Consider the following 23,266-nt stretch of genomic DNA (forward strand, 5'->3'; position numbering starts at 1 on the left):
CAATATAGACTTCAAGGACTGCAGTGTTAGATGGGTTGCATATCTTTAAGAACTGAAAGGAACTGGTGGGCCACTCGATATATCGTCTGCATTTTGATGAGGCTACTGCAGCGAACGTAAAAGTTATCAGTCAGCCATTTAAACCGATAAAAGATAAGAGAATGACGAGCTTTACCTCACTTGCGAGATAAATGATAACAATATTGACCTGTCTCAAAGACTCCTGGGATTACATCGGCGATAGTACTTACATCACAGCCTGTGAAAGGTGAGTTATTTAGATCTAACAAACAGATACCCTTCATCAGTTCTCTGAATCGTCAATTAATTTACACTAAATTAGATATTAATCCATAGCGTTCTGTATGACGAGTCAATTATCAATAGGAATGGAATTAATTCAATATTTGTCTGAACGGTGAGTCAACTCTCAGTAAGGGTAGAGATAATTTCATTGTCCTCTGTATGGTGATTAAATTTCCTCTAGAAAAAACATTTATTGATTTATTGATTCATTAATTTATTTTTGACTTACATTTGTGACTAAGTCAGGGCTCACAGCCCTCTCTTACACTGAACCACTTTCAGTAATAAAATTTAAAAATATAAAGAAGAAAGTAAAATTAAGGCATAGTAATTCTACAAACACTATATACACTGACTTAGCAAATGTCATGGGATAGTCACCTAGTGGCGTGTGGGGCCTCCTCTGGCCCTGCGAACTGCAGTGAGACGCCGTGGAAGTGAGTCGACAAGTCCCTGGTAGTCCTCTGGACGCAGCTGACACCAAATCGTTTGCAGAGCTGCCGCCAATACTGGTCTGTTCGTGGGTGCAGGATCCATGGCACGGAGCCTGCTTTCCAGGACATCCCAGATATGCTCTATAGGGTTCATATCGGGGCTCCTGGGTGTCCATGGCAGTCGTTGGACCTCCACTGCATGTTCCTGGAACCATTCGCGGGCGACGTGGGAGCGATGTGATGGTGTGTTATCATCTTGAAACACCGCAGAACCGTCTAGGCGCTAGAAAGCCAAAAATGGGTGGAGATGGTCTTCCAGAACAACTAGGGGTTCCATTCCATACCAGCAAAATGCACCCAAGACCATAAGAGAGACATAAGAGCCCTGAAACACACCTTCGAGGCAGGGGGGATCCATCGCTTCATGTGGTCTGCGCCACACACGATGCCTCCCATCGACATGGTTAAGATGAAATCGTGATTCGTCCGACCATATCACGTTACGCCATTGTTCCAGTGTCCATCCCTGGTGACTGGCGACAAATGGGCGTCGTTGTGCCCGATGACGTTGGGTTAAAAGTGGCACCCGTGTACGTTCCGGCTCCCATACCCCATAGAACCCATGTTCCTACGGACTGTCCACTGGGAGACGTGTCTAGCACGGCCTGTGTTGAATTGAGCCGTGATTTGTTGCACGGTTGCCCGTCTGTCACTACTGACAATCCGTCTCAGATGTCGCCGGTCACGGTCATCGAGAGTGGGGGGACGGCCGGTCGTTCATCTGTTGTGGACGGTGACACCCGCATTCAACCATTCTCGATACACCCTGGACACGGTTGATCATGTGAAGCCAAATTCCCGCACCACTTCCGAAATCGCACTTCCCATCCGTCGGGCACCGATCACCATACCCCGTTCGAACGGTGTCGCTCACGACGACGTTCCATGTTACACCTGTCACATGCACAGCCACTGCTCACAAGGTCTCCTATACAACTGCCGCTGGCACAGGGGGGCGTGTGGTGCGCAGACAACACACCTGTGCATCAGTGCTCCGCTATCCCATGACATTTGCTCAGTCAGTGTACTAGAGACAGATATGCTAAGGTAAGTTTACAAATTAATAAGGAAAAAGAGTGATTACAAATAAGAAGAAAGAGGGGAAAATACTACTACTACTACTACTACTACTACTAATAATAATAATAATAATAATAATAAACAAGAAAACTGGGACGACTTTCATTATTGACGTCGCTATCCCGAATGACAGGAAGTACAGTGAAAAAATGTCCAAGTACAAAGAACTTGCAGACGAGATAAAGAGGATCTGGAAGATGAAACTGGTACGAATAGCTCCTGTCATTCTGTCAGTCAACGGCCTCATTCCACACACACTTCACAAGAGTCTGCGAGAACTGGGTCTTCCACCGAACATCTACAAAATTATGCAACATTCTGTCCTCCTGTCAACATGCAACATTGTGCGATCGTTCCTCTCGCAAGAATGAAGATCCCATGATCTACAGTTTTGTATATACCTGTACATCAACGTACAGACAGACAGAGCAAATGCAACACCAAGAAGGAGTGGTCAGAACTTTACGCCAATTGCAGGGTAGACTGACGTCACTGAGGTATGCTCATGATGTGAAATGCGCTGCTGTGCTGCGCACGTAGCGAACGATAAATGGGACACAGCGTTGGCGAATGGCCCACTTCGTACCGTGATTTCTCAGCCGACAGTCATTGTAGAACGTGTTGTCGTGTGCCACAGGACACGTGTATAGCTAAGAATGCCAGGCCGCCGTCAACGGAGGCATTTCCAGCAGACAGACGACTTTACGAGGGGTATGGTGATCGGGCTGAGAAGGGCAGGTTGGTCGCTTCGTCAAATCGCAGCCGATACCAATAGGGATGTGTCCACGGTGCAGCGCCTGTGGCGAAGATGGTTGGCGCAGGGACATGTGGCACGTGCGAGGGGTCCAGGCGCAGCCCGAGTGACGTCAGCACGCGAGGATCGGCGCATCCGCCGCCAAGCGGTGGCAGCCCCGCACGCCACGTCAACCGCCATTCTTCAGCATGTGCAAGACACCCTGGCTGTTCCAATATCGACCAGAACAATTTCCCGTCGATTGGTTGAAGGAGGCCTGCACTCCCGGGCCGGCGTCCGCTCAGAAGACTACCATTGACTCCACAGCATAGACGTCCACGCCTGGCATGGTGCCGGGCTAGAGCGACTTGGATGAGGGAATGGCGGAACGTCGTGTTCTCCGATGAGTCACGCTTCTGTTCTGTCAGTGATAGTCACCGCAGACGAGTGTGGCGTCGGCGTGGAGAAAGGTCAAATCCGGCAGTAACTGTGGAGCGCCCTACCGCTAGACAACGCGGCATCATGGTTTGGGGCGCTATTGCGTATGATTCCACGTCACCTCTAGTGCGTATTCAAGGCACGTTAAATGCCCACCGCTACGTGCAGCATGTGCTGCGGCCGGTGGCACTCCCGTACCTTCAGGGGCTGCCCAATGCTCTGTTTCAGCAGGATAATGCCCGCCCACACACTGCTCGCATCTCCCAACAGGCTCTACGAGGTGTACAGATGCTTCTGTGGCCAGCGTACTCTCCGGATCTCTCACCAATCGAACACGTGTGGGATCTCATTGGACGCCGTTTGCAAACTCTGCCCCAGCCTCGTACGGACGACCAACTGTGGCAAATGGTTGACAGAGAATGGAGAACCATCCCTCAGGACACCATCCGCACTCTTATTGACTCTGTACCTCGACGTGTTTCTGCGTGCATCGCCGCTCGCGGTGGTCCTACATCCTACTGAGTCGATGCCGTGCGCATTGTGTAACCTGCATATCGGTTTGAAATAAACATCAATTATTCGTCCGTGCCGTCTCTGTTTTTTCCCCAACTTTCATCCCTTTCGAACCACTCCTCCTTGGTGTTGCATTTGCTCTGTCAGTCAGTGTACTTTAATTATGTAAGGCACTTGGTGCATCCCGTGCCCCGTTACTACCCATATTTCCTGTGGAGAAGTATACGAATAATAATAATAATAATAATAATAATAATAATAATAATAATAATAATAATCCTACGCCATCGCAAGCTATCCTATGGTAAGCTCAATGCAGTGCCAACGTACTAGTGTAGAGTTACATCTCTACATCTCAACTTGCTCTATTTTCCCTTTCGGGCTAGTATGGCCTCATATAGAGATAACTACTGTATATACAATTCTCGTATGATTACCACCCTTTCTCCCCAGTGCGGCATAGGCTCATCAATTGGATACCGCGCTCTTACGATTGAGTTACCTGAATTATTAGAGGACCCATGCTACTCCTTAACCTTCCTTGTAAATAGGTCAGATAACTCGTCCTGATATTCATCTCGTAGTCATATTGTTTATCCTGCTCTTTTCAATTCTTTTATGAACATTTCATAAGTGCATTATGATAAGCCGGTGTTTGTAGGCAGAATTTATCCGTTCTGACGTCATCATGCCGTCTGTTCCACGGGCGCCCATACCCGGGGGCAAGGTGGGGACGCGCCCGCACCTAGCTCTCAGAGAAAGGAAGAATTCTAATATAGTCAACTGCTTTTCTTTCAAGAAAATGGTTTAAAAATCGGTATTACGTAGAAGTGGTAGGGGATACCGTGTCTGGTATTCTACCGTGGAATACAAGTCGATATTCATCTTCCTAAATATTAAAAATACTACATACCTCAGGTCTAGCCCCCCCCCCCCCCCACTTCAAACTATCCTATGGGCGCCCATGGTCTGTTCGGTAAAAATCTATCCATATATTCGCTTTTTTATCCTAAATTTCTTGATGTAAGGCTTGATGTTGCGTCGTAGAAGGCGATGTTATATTTAATATCAGTTCTTCTATAAGTTATAGAACGGTTATCTTGTGAGCTCATAGGTTAGCCTCGAAGGAGCATTTTTTGTTTTTTTGTTTTGTCAGGCAGAGAACATTTTTAAAGTACATGGACTTCACTCTTTCTAGTTTCTAGCTTGGTTATCCTTCGATCGGTATTCTCAAATAATGTCTAAGGCGTATGTCATGAGAGGGTCTGTTTGTACGTAGACTTTTTTTTCTCTCAGCAGCAGGTAGAGTAAGTTATTACGAACGTTCTGTAATCTGTTGAACATATTTAGAATCTGTGAAAAGTTAGAGAATCAACTAGTATCTAGCAGGGAATAGTATCCTTCCGTTATCAAAGGAACTGTTGACAGGCATATATCAGGATATTAGTGAGTGTTTTATAGCCCTTACCTATCACATCGCTACCAGAACTCCCTATCTGTTTCGGTGCGATGTAAAGGAAAATGTAAAATAAACAATTAAATATTCCTATATCATAATCATTTGAACCTTCGAGGCTCAGGCGGCAGTGCGCCAGCCTCTTACCACTCGGTTACATGGTTCAAATCCCGGCCACTCCTTGTGAGATTTGTGTTGGACAAAGCAGGGGCGGATCAGGTTTTTTCCGGGTACTCCAGTTTTTTCTGTCATCTTTCATTCCAGTAACACTCTCCAATATCATTTTATTTCACCTGTCAGTAATTAATCATTGCTCCAGAGGAGTGCGGCAGGCTTCGGCAGCCGGCACAGTTCCTATCCTCGCCGCTAGATGGAGGCTTCATTCATTCCATTCCTGACCCGGTCGAATAACTGGAAACAGGCTGTGGATTTTATATCATAATCAAGAGGAGATTGAGAAATATACCGTCAAACGTTTCACAACAACGAATTATTACAGAAGACCATTCGTTTACCTATTCTGGGAATTAACAGTGTGTGTTAATAATGTTATTGCTTTTACGTCTCACTGACTACATTTGGCGGTTTTTAGATATGCCGGGTTGTCGGAATTTTGTCCCGCAGGAGTTATTTTATGTGCCAGTAAATCTACCGACATGAGGCTGAGGTATTTGAGCACCTTCAAGTACCACTGAACTGGGCCAGGATCGAAGCTGCAAGTGCAAAGTTGGGGTCAAGAGTAGAGGTGTGATAAACGGTTACTTTTATGTAACTGTTACAACTGTAACTGCTACAATAAACTAACTGTGAAAAGTAACTGTTAAAAATAACGTCCAACCTTATTCGCCTTTTATTGGTCACTGCCTGATCACGACTTCAAGCTTGTTTAGTGCCATTCATACACTCGTACATTCGCGCACGCATCACTCCACTGTTGAAAGTCAGTGCAGCAAAACACATATTCCTATTTGCTATAAAGTTAACGAGAGGCAGACAACGGATGAAAAGAGAAGGCAGCATAGCTTCTTTTCTGAAACCTAGAGGAGTGAGTTTGATAATGCTCCGGTCAAAGATAGAAGACAAGAAAACATGATGATTTGTCTGCCAAAGCTCGACACAAACCGGTGCAAGAGGCTCGACTAACTAAAATGAAGTAATGTTATCTATAATATCAATATGGAAAGTTAGTATCCTAATTTATTCATGGAACAAGAAAAATTATATAATAATATTATAATGTAGGCAGCCTTGCGCGATGTCTGAGTCAACGATTACCCCTGAGCAGTTGAATATGCCATAACAGTTTACACTTTAGTTACCAAATGACAGCAGCAACTTAAACAAATACACTATAGAGTATATTATATACTATAGTGTATTTGACTTAAAGCAATCAGCTACGAAAGCGCTGTCACTTGGAAGACAGGCGTACTATTTGAACTCTGAAGGTCACATTCTGTGCCTGTAAGCTGCTACTAGTGACAGCTCTCAGTTCCCATTTACTGTTTTCACTAGTACGTTATTCTATTGTAGTTACTCGGCAACCTGTTATTTTCTGTCCTCGTTACATTTGTAGCAGTGACAGGCATGTAACTGTGACAACGTAACTGCTACGTTATTTTCCAGCCATCTCTAGTCAAGAGGCAAGCGCTTCAACCATCTGAGCCACTCAGCCCGGCAACACAGACAGACGATGAGATAGGATAGGGCCAGAAGCATGAAAGAACCGACTATAACCTTAATGGAAGTACAACCTGGCGTAAAAATGGGAATACACGGAAAACCACATTTTGATCTGACAGCGGTGGGGTTCGAACCAACTATCTCCCGAATGCAAGATAACAGCTACGTGACCCACAAAGCGTATTCAGCTTTCTCAGTCGGTAAGGATAGACGACGATGATGCTGATGATGCTTGTTGTTTAACGGAGCGTAATTTCTAGGTCATCGGCCCCTAATGGCAGGAGATGGAACGAAATGTAGTGATAATATTTTAAAATGTATACACTGACTAGAATTTAAAAAAATGATTATGAATTTAGAATAATCAGTGGATCTCATTCGCAATTTTATATTAAAATAGACTGGAATGTAACAAAATGGAATACGGCATTGTCTCTTAAGTGAAATAATACATTTCATGCAAATTACAAGTTGAAAAAGCATATCAAAATACACAAGAACAGACTAAAACAGAGTGAGTAGAGTGACAATGTTAACAATAAAATGAAAAATAACAACAAATAGAAAATTCACTTTTAAGCACGATAAAACAGGCCACTACCATTCATAAAACTGATGACGAGGTCCGCTGACTGCGCCTTATTTCATAGCAAGCATAGAATGATCATTTGAGAAATGAGCTCGACTCTTTAGATCAGGCATGTCAAGGTCCCAGGATGACTGACAGTACTGCCTGCATGAGAAACAGCTGTTACGAGCGCCAGTCCAGGACGTCATCATACAGCGCAAGCCTGGAGGGGTGTATATTACACATTTATAACTATAGCATTCAATGCAATATATATATATACCAGGTGGCTCTCGAACGCCGTACTTTCTACTTATAAATGCCCCTCATGCATAAATGATGAATGGGATGTCTACCAAGTGATTTTCGCAGAGGAACTATTGCCAGCGGGCAGGTTACGTCAGAATATGAACAGATAAGAAACGGAGTGTCACTCGCAGCATGTTACTCAGCGCTACCGGTGTAATGCACCCCTTGCATTAGTAAACATCGTTTTCGACCGCATAGTTCTAGGCTGGTGTATGGTACAGCTGCACTATACTTGCTGTCTGCATATCAGAAATGGCTAGTGTGATATGCAGCATTTGCCTGGTATGAAAATGGGAAACCACGGATAACCATCTTCAGGGCTGTCGACAGTGGGATTCGAAACCATTATCTCCCGAGTGCATGCCCACAGCTGCGGGCCAGTAACCCCACGGCCAGCTCGCCCGGTACAATTGCATAAATGTACGGCATGATTATGCAATTAAAATCATTTAGTATTTGAATACACACTAAGAAACTAACATACAATAAAGAGACTGCCAGACTGACGAATGCGCGCGGCAAGCGGGTGAATTATAACTCAGTGGCCACGACCTCGGCAAAAAATATATACTCCTACTACTCTTCCTCACGGCACATGCAAAGTCTCCACTACTTGCCGTAGCGCTGTACACTAAAGGAAAGATTTAGCATATAAGACAACAAGGCTTGTACAAGTAACTTTTTTTAATAATTCGTAGTTTTAGCTGGCTAAAGTGGAATAAAATGGTATATTTACTCTACAAAGTGGGGGTGGGAGCGACTGTCCCCCCTCACCCCACCCCCTACCGCCGCTACTGCTTGTAGACACGCTAAGGATGCAGTAAATGAAATCTAATAACTTATTAACTTATACACATGTAGACATTCGACTCGATAAAAGAGTTGATTGTATGGAACAAAACTAATACTGTTCGGCGAAATATGTGTGTGTAGAAGGCGTACGTCTGTTTGGAGCTTCTGTTGCACTCCGACCAGGTTGTCCAGCTTAAAATAATGTCTGTGCATTCACCGCTGCTGATCACACTAGCCATTGCCGATATGATTGAAATTGGAATGGCCTATGAGGTCCGCTGAATTATCTACATCCACCCTTACGAATGCTTCACTCAACATAATACACTATAGGGCTTTATGTACTAATTTATGCAATAATCCACGTAATAACTTTGTGTTTAACCAATAATCACAGAAGACAAAGAAATAAACTAATAAAGAATGAACGCAAACAGATATTCGATTACTTCTGGAGAAAAAAGAGCACTACAGCATGGATTAAGGAAACGAAGAAGGATATGGAAAGGCTAAGCATCTTGGAAGATCATCTGTTAAAAAGGAATACGTTTAGGAACACGCTGAAGTATTTGGAAGGTGTTCTAGCCGCAGGAATAATTAAGAAGACCGGAAGAGCCTGGCCAGATGAACAACGGAAGCAGGCCAGCGAACTCATGAAGGAGTATTGGACACAGAGAAAACTCCGCACGAAGAGAAAGAAATGTTGTATCGTGATCCTTAGCGGTCCATTCGCTTGTAAAAAACAAACTTTACCCCATTATCGCGTCACTTACACGTTATCATAGATATCAAAATGCAAGCTGAAAATTTCTATTTTACAAAGTTAAGTTTTAAATATTAATGCGACACTTCAGATTTTCATACTTAGGAATATCATGAAATGTACTTATCATTGCTGTGTGCAACCTGTTGTCATCTGAGGATAGGCCTACCCATATGTATTTAGATCTCCATCACCAGCGCCTCGTTAGCAGGGAGTCCTAGATTCATCTTCTTCGGGGTTGAATCCATTTTGTCATGATCTGCAATCTCCTACTGTTGAAAGTTCTGCGTGGTCTTCGACAGGAATAACGCAGGCCCACAGGGGCGTCTGGCAGACCGGAATCCTTGGTTCGACGAGCTCTCACATACATGTGAACAAATGAGGAATTGGTTAGTTGAAGTACTGTTTATATATCTTCGAATGACATGATATTGATAGACCCACTCATGGACTCGAATGCACTACCCAAGTAGCGGTTATTGAGCTGAAGATCGCTACTCGATTCCCCTTCGTTATAGAGCGAAATACCTAATGGTAATATTTGTTGCGAGCGTCACCGTTCATTAATCGAGCACTTCCCGGCTAATCTAACAATATTTACTGCTTAGGATGATCTTCTCCTGCACTGCACATACCTCAAATCACGGTACAGTAATTATTGGTACTCAGTAGTCAATAACTCACTACGTCGTGACGATTTTTGGAATTTAACCTGTTGTTTGAAACACATTCATTTTTAGCCTCCAATAACTTTTACCGTCTGCATTCCCTTGAGACATATCCTGGGATTAGTACTTCTTATATCCACACACCACAGTTATGACTTCACACAAGAAAAATATGATTGTATTATGATCACGTATCGGTCTGACGTGAAGTAGACCTTTGTCTGACACAATACTGAGAACACTGAATCACAATGAATTAATGAATGACGAATGAGTAACTAAAGGCTGTCGTGGTATCCTTATATAGAAGATACGGGTCGTCAACTAGTGAGAGGGTAAACTCCGCCCACAGGGGACAATTCGCTCCGCTAATAATGGCCTCTTAGGGTGGTATAAATATTCATTTTTTAGAACATGACTTCTTATTTTCACTGATCTACTTTCGTGGAAATCGCATCGCAATTTCTTTGGTAATGTTACAAGCTTTCTCTTGGATCTCAGCGCGCGAAGTGGTTGAGGTCGGGGACTCCCATATTTCTGTCAAGATAGGCGTTCCCACATACATCTGCCTATGTGCGTCATTAGTACTGCGCTCGTTAAGTAATACCATTTCTTACATTATCGACTATTGTAAATGATGCTGATTTCAATGAGTCCTTACTTGTAAATTTCTAAAGCTTGTATCGACATTTTATTATTATTATTATTATCACCTGACACGTGGAATTTGTGGCTTGGTATCCACGAATATGCAGGGAATTCGGTGAGAATAACCAGTTCTCAAGTTAGAACCTTGTAAAGTTAACTCCGCCTCCTAACATAGGCAGAATTTGAGCGCGGCGTCCTGTTTCCTTCTCTCTTGCACGATAGAGAGCGTAATTTCAAGGTCTCGCTGTACTGAGAGCTCTTTCTCTCTCTCTCGGTACGTACTATTAGAGCTTCAACCTCCGAGCTAGCGCAGCACCTCTTGTATCCCGGACCGGGCTTAAAATGCTTATTACAACCAAAAATGTCGTAGAATGACGCGAAAAACGGCTTATATATCTCGTTGGGCAATATGACATGTCTTTTAGCATGTACTGAACGGTTACAGTGTGTACGCGCATCACGAGAAAACGGCTGAAGAGAATTGGAGAATCTAGACCATAAATTATTTTAGTCATGCTGAGTGAAATGGTAGTTTAAGGGAAGGCACCAAATTGAATTCTCAAATATTTATGTTATTAGAAGTCCTGTCGATAAGTACTACACAACTAAATTTATATAGTATTTAATTTCCGATTATTTCTGTCTTAATCATTTTAACCTCATCGGCTATTATAACAGACATATGCATGAATTTGGATTTTTGTTGCCAAGTCCGTATCAGCGCCGAGTCACGAGAAAATTTGTAAACAGATTTTGATGAACATCGGTTCGTAAAGTCGGGCAATAAGGAACTACAGTCTACGATATAAAATAATTTAATAAGATGCCCTAATATCACAGATTCGGAAGGAAACTGAATGCGAATTCGTACAATATAGAAAGCTCATAAAATTGATCAAGAGAAACATTGCATTGACCCTTATTTGTTGTGATGTGCTTTGTGTTTCAAGATGCCCGTCACCTGCGATAGATGGGATTTCTGCTGCGTACCGAGTATAACAGCCTGCCTGAATATTGGTGGGAAGTAGCCGGGAAGTTAGCATGCCATTCCTCTGGTTCATAAATTTTCGGATACTACTGGTACGTAACACACTGGATCATCATAGCATTCCAGCTATTCAATACCTACTCTGAAGCACTAATTAGAATAAGCAGAGTGCACATTTAAAGGAATAATGGCAGAGGATTGTTCGCGGCTGTCTGCGGCGAGGTCAATTCAGCTCTGGAACTTTGGACTGTTAAATCGGCAGCGTAGTACTTCTTGTTAAGAGTGAGAAAATGTGCGTTTTCATTTGATCGCGTATTTTATATGATAACATTTCTTTCAATCGCTACATTCCTACTGTCGTCATTGTAATATCCTATGTTGACTTCAGTTAGGAAACCCACAAAGACAGCCTTTCTGAGAATTCCGTAGCGAAGCACGGATACGTCAGCTTTTTCTTTCATATAAGGAGATCCATTTTTAAATACCTTTTAAAAATTTAAATGTGTTCAACACAGCGTTTGCATAAAATTGGCAAACACCGTCCTTTGTAATCACCGTGCACCAGGAAAATAATTAATGACTTTAAATATAGTCATAATGCATGGTATGCAAAATAAACGACTTTTATATTTTAGGGACTCAACATGCTCAACTGTCCTATGAACAATTAATAAACAGAATAATGCCCCTACTATATCGCTTCTGTGGCAAATCGTTATGTTTTCATAAAATTAAACAAAGGAAAATAGGCTTGCATAAAGGTGCAATCTCCCCAAGTGAAAAAATGAAATGGCGTATGGCTTGTAGAACCGGGAGTGTCCGAGGAGATGTTCGGCTCGCTAGGTGCAGGACTTTAGATTTTACGCCCGATGGTGACCTGCGCGTCATGATGAGGATGAAATGATAATGAAGACGACACATACATCCAGACCCGTGCCAGATAAATTAACCAATGGTGGTTAAAATTCCCGGGAATCGAACCCGGGACCCTAGTGACCAAAGATCAGTACGCTTACCATTTAGCCATGAAGCGGATATCTTCCCAAGTAACGGTATTGATACAAAAGAACACAAAACACATATTAGCAAATTACTTTGATCAATTTGATTATTTGTTGTGATGTGCTTTGTGTTTTATTTCAGTTCCCTCGTCCAGTATCGGTAATTACCATAAGATCAATGTATAGCGGCCTGTGCAGCTGAATGTTTTAACCATTGTAGATCTGAACTTGTAACAGGAGCCTCTCACCGCTAGACGTGCTCAGCTCTGAGTCAGCAACGTGGCGAAGTACAAGCCGAGTGAGGGAAAGCGACTTGCGCCCTCGTGCACAGGTATTCCTAGCACGAGCACTACGCGTACGGCGGGCAAGCTTCGATACCCGTGCATTAGATCGTCTGATATTCTAGTCAGTAATATTTTGCGCACGGTATTGTTCGCAATGTGCGTGTAATACTTGAATTAATTGTTAGTTCCCAAATGCATATCACATCTACAGGGTGTCTCAAACATTTGGGTCAAATTGAAACAGATGATAGTGGGTCCACAACAGATTATATTGAGATAGGGAACCAGTGGTCGGAAATGTATATTTATTGTGTTATGGAAGTACACAGAGTACACTACATAACAACAACGTAGCTCAAGTAATTGTTCAAAGTGATGACCGCCCGTCTCAATGCACGTATTGCAACGACGCACGCAGTTCTCCTGCACTCTCGCAAAAATCCTGGGTGTCAGTTGTACACTGGAACAGGCAGCGGCTGATAGACATCTTACACCCCTGTTCACCAAACAAACGTACTCTACACGCCTTAGCGGGAAGGGGAGGTCCTGTCCCATGGCCAGCGCGATCGCCGGATCTCAAACCTCTGAACTTTTTCGTCTGGGATTACGTCAAGTCGTTGGTGTATGAAACTCCCTGTAGAAACGGATGAAGACCTGCTTGCTAAGGTCCAAGCTGCCTGTCTTTGTAGTCATGCACGTATTGAGACTGGTGGTCCTCGCTATGAACCATTACTATGAACTACATTGTTGTGTATGTCCATAACACAATAAATATGCAATTTCCGACCACAGGTTCCCTATCTTAGTATCATCGGTTTTGGACCCACTATCACCTGTTTCAATTTGACCCGAAAGGTTTGAGAAGCCCTGTACATGAAAATCGAAGATTTTGTAGGCAGAAGGATTATTAGAGAAATTACACTTACACCACCACTCCCTGAGGCACTGTGTACTGACCCTTGAACGAATGCATGATAAAAAAAAAACAAGCAAAAGTGGAGCCTAACAAAGAGTAACTTGCTATTTGTTGGTAAATTTTGGTAAGTGAATCTCGCAGAGTGCCTTCACATTTAAAGTGTTGTGGCACCTTCCCATCAGCTATCAGACGAAATAGGGTAGGGGATTATGTAAGTCGCTCTGTATCTAGAAATGCAGCCGAATTACAACTTGATCTTTCACGTCCACAAACATTTTTGCACGATCTTTGGACAACATTTGAGTTAATAAATACTGAATCACATATTTTTTTGCCCCTGCTACATTTTAAAAGAATAACTGAAAGTCGCGAGACCTTTGTCTGGGGAGTGGCAGACTATTGGGTGATTTAGAGAATACATGCCAAGCAAATCACGACAAGAACACAGCAGTCACATCCAGCACACGCTTTGACGGTTTCCCACTAACTACGTTTGACAGTTTTCGGAGACGCCAATGTGCCGGAATTTTGTCTCACAGAAGTTATTTTACGTGCCAGTAAATCTACACGAGGCTGACATATTTGAGTACCTTCAAATACCATGGTACTGAGCCAAGATCGTATAACCGGCCAAGTTCGCGTCAGAAGGCCAGTGCTTTACCATATGAACTACTCACTGCTCATTAAGTGAGTTTCGTATGCGCGTGAGTCCATGTGCAAGATGGCCGCTATACATTGGTGTTATGTTAATAACTGATACTGGGCGAAGGAACTGGCACAGGGTCTAATGTGAAAGATGGCCGCTATACATTGATCTTATGGGAATAACCGATACTGGGTGAGGGAGCTGGCACAGTGGCTAATGTGCAAGATGACCGCTATTCATTGGTCTAATGAGAATAACCGATAATGGGTAAGAGAACTGGTACAGGGGCTAAATTTCAAGATGCAAGCTATACATTGGTGTCATGGGAACAACCGATATTGGGCGAGGGATCTGGTACAGAGGGTAATGTGCAAGATGGCCGTTATACATTGCTCTTTTGGGAATAATTAATAAAGGGTAAGGGGACTGGTACAGGGGCTAAAGTGCAAGATGGACGCTATACATTGGTGTCATGGGAACAACCGATATTTTGTGAGGGAGCTGGTACAGGGGCTAATGTGCAAGATAGACGCTATAGTTTGGTCCTTTGAGACTAACCGATACGGGGCAAGGGAGACGGTATAGGGGCTAATATTCAAGATGGCCGCTATACATCCGTTTTATGGGAATAACCTATACTGGGCGCGGGAGCTCACACAGGGACTAATGTGAAAGATGGCCGCTACACATTGGTCTTTTGGGAATAACTGATACTGGGCGAGTGAGCTCGCAGGGACTAACGTGCAAGATGACCGCTATATATATTGGTATTGTGGGAATAACCGATACTGGACGAGGGAGCTTGCACAGGAGGCAATGTGCAAGATGGCAGCTATACATTTGTCTTATGGAAATAACGGATACTAGAGGAGGGAGCTTGCACAGAAGGCAATGTGCAAGATTGCCGCTATACATTGGTCTTACCGGAATAACTGATACTTGGGGAGGGAGCTGGTGCAGGAGCTAATGCAAAATATGGCCGCCATACATTGGTATCATGGGAATAACCGATACTGGGCGAGGGAGCTGGTTCAGGGGCTAATGCGCAAGATGGCCGCTATGCATTGGTCTCACGAGAATAATCGATACTGGGCGAGGGAGCTGGTGCAGGTTCTAATGGGCAAGATGGCCGCTATACATTGGTCTCATGGGAATAACCGATAAAGGGCGAGGGAACTGGTGCAGGGGCTAATGCGCAAGATGGCCGCTATACATTGGTCTCATGGGAATAACCGATACTGGTAAAGGAAGCTGGTGCAGGGGCTAATGGGCAAGATGGCCGCTATACTTTGTTCTCGTGGAAATAATTGAGACTTGAGGAGGGAACTGGCAAGAGGGGATAATGCCCAGTTTGGGCGCTTTACTTTGGTGTTGTTGGAATAACTGATACTGGGAGAGGGAGCTGGCACAAGGGCTAATGTGCAAGATGGCCGCTATACATTGCTCTTGTGGGAATACTTGATACTTGAGGAGGGAACTGGCAGAGGTTGCTAATGTGCAAGATGGCCGCTATACATTGGCATTATGGGAATAACCGATACTGGGCGAGGGAGCTGGCACAGTAGCTAATGTGCAAGATGGCTGCTATACATTTCTGTTATGGGAATAACCGATACTGGGCGAGGGAGCTGGATGCAGGGGCTAATGTACAAGATGACCGCTATACATTGGTCTTAGGAGAATAACCAACGAGCTAGAATAATATAGGGAGGCGGAAGCGCTGCCTGGGTGAAGCTAATAGAACGGACGTCCGCCTTGTTTCCTGTGGTCACACAAGCAAGGGGGCATAGGCCTTTGAATTACGAAAAGTGTAGAAAATACGCTTTTTATAATCACTGGGGCAGAATTAAAGACCGTTGCCGAAGGCGAATACCGCCACTTCATAATATTAGGGTAGTTCGAAATCATCGCACAGTGACGTACGAATAGGCCTCGAAATCGGAACAAGAGCGTTACCCTGCTTGGCTCTTGTGTTTAAACGTAAATTACAACAAAATCCGTGGACATAAATATTTATGACAAAATCCTTAAAATTATAGGGACCTACAATAGGTTACGCCCTCATTCTGATCATATTTTTAAAAGTATTGCATCCACATGAGTACTGTCTTTCTTTCTTAATCTATTTAACATCCAGGGCGGTTTTTCCCACGGACTCAGAGAGAAATCCTACCTATACTACCTCAAGGGAATACCCGATACAGGGCGAGGGAACTGATGCAGGGGCTAATGCGCAAGATGGCCGCTATACATTGGTCTCATGGGAATAACCGGTACTGGTCAAGGGAGCTGGTGCAGGGGCTAATGGGCAAGATGGCCGCTATACATTGTTCTTGTGGGAATAATAATAATAATAATAATAATAATAATAATAATAATAATAATAATAATAATAATAATAATAATAATAATAATAATAATAATAATAATAATAATAATAATAATAATAATAATAATAATAATAATACCTCAAGGACAGGGTTCTGGAGCATGAGGTTTTGGGTCGGGGGATACAACTGGGAAGAAGGGCCAGTACCTCGCCCAGGCGGCCTCACGTGCTATTCTGAACAGGGGCTTGTGGGAGGATGATAAGATTAGAAGGGATAGACAAGGAAGTGAGAAGGACGCGGCCGTGGCCTTAAGTTAGGTACCATCCTGGCGTTTGCCTGGAGGAGAAGTGGGGAACCACGGAAAACCACTTCGAGGATGGCTGAGGTGGGAGTCGAACCTACTTCTACTCAGTTGACCTCCCGAGGCTGAGTAGACCCCGTCCCTGCCCTCGTACCCCTTTTCAAGTTTCGTGGCATAACCGGGAATAGAATCCGGGCTTTCGGGAGTGGCAGCTACTCACGCTAACCACTCTACCATAAAGGCGGCCCATGAGTATTGTACCACTATAATTGTTTAATATAAGTATTTATTATAATGTAGCGGGCATATCATGTTTTTCCCATTACCATATCATACTGAGTTTACTAGCTGAAAGGTAACCTTGAAAATTTTCCATTTTGAAGTGTAGCCTAGTTTTGAATACCATTGCAACTGACATCTACAACAAAGCCGCATACATTTCACAAATAGCAGTAAAATACTGTATTTACCATAGGTGACTTTTCGTGGTTACGTTTCCTTGGTGGTGAGCGCTCCCTTGTCTTTGTAAATGTGAATGAAAATTAAATAGGGTTGGAACGGCATTTGCCAGTAATCACCGTTAGTCATTTGTTTCATACATGTACTTATCTTCGAAATGTACAGAGCATAAGCGACTGTATTGACTGGATTACTGTTTACCTGTTTTCGTCCTCACAACGTATTGTTACGTTAATTCTTTGTTCTTTAAAGGAAATCTGAAACATAATCCGACGAACAATTACCGTGGCTATCCGTACTTTCACTGTGTAAACAATAAAATGGGTTTAATTACAAACAGAAATTGCAAAAAGGAATCTCGTCTATCATTCAGTAACAAAAACCAAACCAAACCCCATGGCACTACAGCCCTTGAAGGGCCTTCGCCAACCAAGCGACCGCTGCTCAGCCCGAAGGCCTGCAGATTACGATTTCTCGTGTGGTCAGCACGACGAATCCTCTCGGCCGTTATTCTTGGCTTTCTAGCCCGGGGCTGCTATCTCACCGTCAGATAGCTCCTCAATTCTAATCACGTAGGCTGAGTGGACCTCGAACCAGCCCTCAGGTCCAGGTAAAAATCCCTGACCTGGCCAGAAATCGAACCCGGGACCTCCGGGTAAGAGGCAAGCACGCTACCCCTACACCACGGGGCCGGCTATCATTCAGTGATACTTGCTTAAAATACCGTATATCTTTTGTTTTATTACTCCGATTAGTACAACCGTGCGCTGAGTATACGGGTGGCATTCTTGAAAGCGATAATCTATCTTTTTACTTCTTAAAACTTAGGAAAACTTTGGAAATTAAATCGACATGCACTATCTCCCTGTCACCTCAACATATGTTCTCGCAATAATTCGCTTTGTTTTGACAACCGTTAACATGGCTGCCCCTTATCAAATTGCTTCCGCAGGGAGCGCTGACCTCAGGCATACAGCCCCTTTGTGTTATTCTAGCTCGTTGGGTATAACCGATACTGGGCGATGGCGCTGGCACTGGGGCTAAAGTGGAAGATAAAACATTCATTTCGCTGGTTGCTACGGAAGTGTTCACGCCGGCTCCGGGTAATTGATACTGTGTTGTGCAATCTGATAGTAATCTTCTCTCTTCTCTAAAATGAAGATATATTCTAATATTTTCAGATGGCGGATATCAGACCTCTTTCTCCCGAGTTGCAGGAAATAGCAAAGAAAGAGCTTGGTGAAGATCCGAACCGAGTGGAGAAGGACTTGGAGCACATAAAGGAATGGCTCAAAAAACAACCTCATCTCAAAACAAGAACAGGTATATTTGTATTATCAGGTTTCCTGTGTATATATGTGTTGTATTAAGATACAAGTTCTATTTAGCTTATCAGACGAGGATTATGGTTAGAGGACACAGAAAAACTAGTGGAGTCGTCCTACTTATTTAGAAAATAACTATAATACGATAATAATAATAATAGCAATAGAGGCAAGTATAATAATAAAGGGAGCACTAAAAACAAAACTCATAAAAGTATAATACAGCGTGTTATTAACCTAGCAAGGTCAGGGGGCGTGGCGTAACGAAAGAAAATCTCCCAAATGCCTTAACGTTTCGCAGTACGGTGGTTAGCAATAATAACAACCTGTTCATGCATGGTGGTTACCGTTCTAACCACCCAGTTTCGGTCATTTGAACTAATATGTAAATATGTAATATTTGAACCCATCTAGTTTTAGTTTCGACTCAGGTCATTGATAAATTTTAGGTTTTCAGTCTTTCGAAACTAATTTTGAGTAATTAATTTATAAAGTACCTGAAAAAGAAAACATACGGTACAAAGATTTCTGTTTAAATACTTATGAACTTGAAATCTGGAACTTATCTTGATTAAGTCCTCTTCTGTCTCCAGCCAAGCATGGAATGTGATGTGTTTGAAAACTGTTCCTCTGTCATTGGCGCGAGTCCAACTGGATACCCAGCCCGTTGACCTTGCACAACGCCACTCTCGCTGCCCTGGCTAGGTCAATGACACGCTGTATTTTACTTCTAGGAGTTTTATTTTTAGTGATCACTTAATGATTATAGTTTTTGCTATTATTATTATTATTATATAATTCGCTGGGGCCATCAAGGACCACGTTAAGTCTTGTTGCATTTGACACTGAACTTGGCCTTCTTTAGAGCCCAAATTTCCCTCATTCTTTGTGAGTGGGCCTGCTTACGCTCCTCTGTCCAAGGGGCACCGTGTCTTCTCTTCGGTTGCTCGTCTCGGTTTAGCCCGTTCGTCAATATTTTCTTGCGGATGAGATCTCTGTTAAGGGCGTCTTCAGCTGAGATATGTAGCATTTGCAGGTCTTCTTTGGTATTTCTAAACCAGGGAATTGTGGTTTTGGGGTTTGAATCAAAACAGTGAAAGATTTCTTTAGTTAACTTTCTTCCGTCCATTCTTTTCAGATGACCGTAAAATCGTGCCCGTCTTTTTCTGATTGTGTCGGTAATTTTCTCTATTTTGCTGTAGACTTCCTTGTTGGATCTCTTTTGATGGATTCCATTTCTGTTAATTTTCTTCCTTTCTTAATCCGTTTACTCTCCAGCGTTGGTTTTTCCTCGGACTGAGAGAGAAATCCCATCTCTACCGCCTCAAGTGAAGTGTCCTGGAGGGTGAGACTTTGGGTCGGGGATAAACTGGAGTGGGTACCAGTACCTCGCCCAGGCGGCCTCACCTGCTTTGCTGATCACGGGCCTTGTGCTGGATGGGAAGATAGACAAGGAAGAAGGAAGGAAGCGGCTGTGGCCTTAAGCTGGGTACCATACCGGCATTTATCCGGAGGAAAAGTGGGAAAACACGGAAAACAGCTTCGAGGATGGCTGAGGTAGGAGTCGAACTCCCTGACCTCCGGGGGCTGATTGGAACCTGTTGTAGCCCTCCAACTCTTTACAAATTTCGTGTCAGAGCTGGGAATCGAACACTGGCCTTCGGGGGGCGGCAGCTAATCACACTAACCACTACACCTCAGAGGCCGACCGTTATTTTGAAATAAAAATATGAACTATGTAGGGATTCTTAGTGACCATCAAAGGGCTACCTGTTATATAAGTAATTTTCCGTTATGTCATTTTCGCTTAATTCAACACTTTTGAAACAGTGTTATTGTTTTTTAACTCAAAACTATTTTAACTCCGTGTCATATTTTTCTATTATAATGGCAAAGTTTTGATGTGTAATTAAGAAAAGAATTTGATTTTTTCTGTACATGATGGGACACCAGATAAGGACATTTTCTGTGCAGTAAAGAGTTAAAAAGAGCCATGCCTGAAATTTTTGTTATTTCCACCCAAAATATCGATTTTGCAATTCAAGAATTATTGTTTGCAGTTCTTCTTCAAACAATTCATTTTCTTTCACTCTACTATCATTCTAAAGAACCAATACTTTTTAAAAAGGGAACGTTGATGCCTTCACTGGATGTTTTCACACTGTTACATATTTCAGTATTTTGTCTTGCACATTTTCCATTATATTCTTCTGAAACTTTCAGGAAATCATCGAGTATGAGTAAGGATTAAATATTAGTCAGGCAGATAACGACAATTTATTTATTCTACAAGGTTAGGAACAGCTGTCCCTCTATTGCACTTGACTAGGAACAGAATTCCATTGATAAATAAACTACTACAAATTTTAACAGCGTAACTATCCACAAACTTAGACTATGTACAAATACTGAACTACAGGTAACAGTAACTACATATAAATTAAAAGTAATAAAAGCCAAGGATGAAGAACTATATAGGCCTACTACTGAAACGCAGAACAGTTTTGAATAAATAAACACTTAAGTTGAAAACAAAGAGAATTCTGAAACAACCCAGAATTTTGCGCGAAATTACTCTTGTACTGTGAGTTTCCACCCGAGTTGAGAAAGGCACAGAAGAAATATAAAGTAGACGGCGTGAAGAGTATTGAACAGTCCACTGTGCGTATTTATAATCAGGTTGATATTTATACCACTTTTTGTCTCTTAAAATTACAATTAACTACGTTATCAATTTAAAAAAAAGAGAAAAATAGAAAATGTTTACCTTCCAAATTTCTCGCCTCATAATACAATGCAGAATAGATATAAATTATGTACAGAAAACTTGTACTTTTATCCGGGTTATTCAACGGACAAATTCACACGGATAATACGGTTTTGTTCATTTTAATGCACATAGAAATGTTTAATAGTACAGAGAATATAATAGCGTTGAAAATGAAATAATGTCAAACAATTAACAGATTCAATAACTACTTTTATCAATAAAGTAGGCCAATAAAAATGACTTACAACGTCTATTATTTGTAGAAAACTTGTGGTAGAAAAAGTACACAAAATGTCAGATTTTGTCCTTCAGCGAAAAATAATCGGTAATGTTCTTTTGCTTCCGAGATTCATTGAAGTTATTTCGTATGCAAGTACGAATGTTTTCAAATTTAGCAGCATCTTGCTTCACTGTTTTAATTTTTATTGAATTCTGAGAGTTTCCGTTTGCTATTTATAATGTCTGCACCTGTTTGAACCCCAGTACCGAAGTCATTCGTTAAATTCTTTACTGCTTCTCCCTTCTCGAACTTCTCATTCATTTCAAGCTTTTGTTTTCAAGTTTATCGTGACCTACCTGTCCTGTGAGACGTTCTTGTGGTTGGTCACCAACCGTTATAAGTTGGTATACTGTCCTTCCTGCCGAGCGGTCCTCTAAGGAGGTAGATATGTACATACTTGGCCTCGAAACTCCCGAAATAACAACATTAAGTACAAAAATGCTGCCCCTTATTATAGAAGAACGATGACAACTAGGCTGTATACAATATATACAGGTTATCATTATATTGTCCTGACAGGAGCCTGTCCACTAACCTCTAATTCTCCGCAAAATTCAACCCTGACTTGCAGCACCTTTCTTACATCTGTATGCAAATTCACTGTCGAGGATCCCCCCTGCCATCTTGAATTCGTGTTTTATCCACCCACAGTAAAGCAAAGGTCAGTCCCTTCCTAACCATTTACCCTGCTAAGTGCTGCCTTCTGATCGTCTTCAGGACACTAATACCTCCATCTTTTACTCTGTACTCTTACTTCTCTGTCTTGGCTGGAAAATCCCTGTACTGGGAACACTGGCTTTGATCCATTCGTCGGCCGAAGTCGCGTACTCTTGTACTGTCTACTTAAACATTGGTTTATCAGTAACAAACATCTGTACTCGGAAAGATGTGGAGCAAGCTCAACACCTGACCAAGAACATTCCCTACTCTGGTTTATTAGAACATTTTCCTTCATTACTGAATTCATAAAATATAATAGCATTAAAATAATTGCATGACATTACAAGGTAAACCTTAATACAACTTAATATTCCTATACTGGGTTGTTCCTTTCTCGATACTGTGGGATCGAGTTCCGGCTGCCGCTTATCTGACAGTCCACCAGTTAGACGCTTGGGGAGGTCTGTATACACGACAAGTTAAAAGCACCTTCTTTCACTTCGTAACCATGAATGCTATTGCAGACCACCAACAATGTTTAGTTCCCGAACAAAGCATGCCGCCAGCACACTTTCAGCCGAGAGTGCGCTCGAATTTTAAGCATGCCGTTCACACGTACCGTATGCAAAAAGCCGGATAATCCGTAGTTGGATCATTGGGAGTTTGCTATAGGGTGTAACTATAAGACATGTCCAAACTTTGAGAACATATTCCTCACACCTAGGAGAAGAAAGTACGTTATATGGACATGGGTCCGAAAACGCTTTATTTCCAAGTTAAAACTCATTTTATACAACTCTACACAGTACATTAACACACACGAACAGAACGCACAAGCATACCGCATGAAACTCT

At 42.6% G+C, this 23,266-nt stretch overlaps 1 protein-coding gene across 2 annotated transcripts in view; it reads left to right on the forward strand.

Annotated features, from left to right (window-relative positions):
- The first annotated feature begins 222 nt into the window (after nucleotides 1–222).
- Nucleotides 223–23,266, forward strand: part of LOC136886476 (retinol-binding protein pinta-like) — a 62,092-nt gene continuing 39,048 nt past the window's right edge. Inside the window, exons 1-2 of one of the 2 annotated variants that reach the window (XM_067159273.2) lie at nucleotides 223–268; nucleotides 18,558–18,699. In XM_067159273.2, coding sequence (XP_067015374.2) covers nucleotides 18,558–18,699 — 142 coding nt within the window. In that variant the 5' untranslated portion in view covers nucleotides 223–268. Of the gene's footprint in view, nucleotides 269–11,402; nucleotides 11,532–18,557; nucleotides 18,700–23,266 lie in introns of those variants that run through there. The other variant, XM_067159272.2, reaches the window with a different exon arrangement.

The sequence above is a fragment of the Anabrus simplex genome, chromosome X (assembly GCF_040414725.1).
Source record: "Anabrus simplex isolate iqAnaSimp1 chromosome X, ASM4041472v1, whole genome shotgun sequence".
Lineage (NCBI taxonomy): Eukaryota > Metazoa > Arthropoda > Insecta > Orthoptera > Tettigoniidae > Anabrus > Anabrus simplex.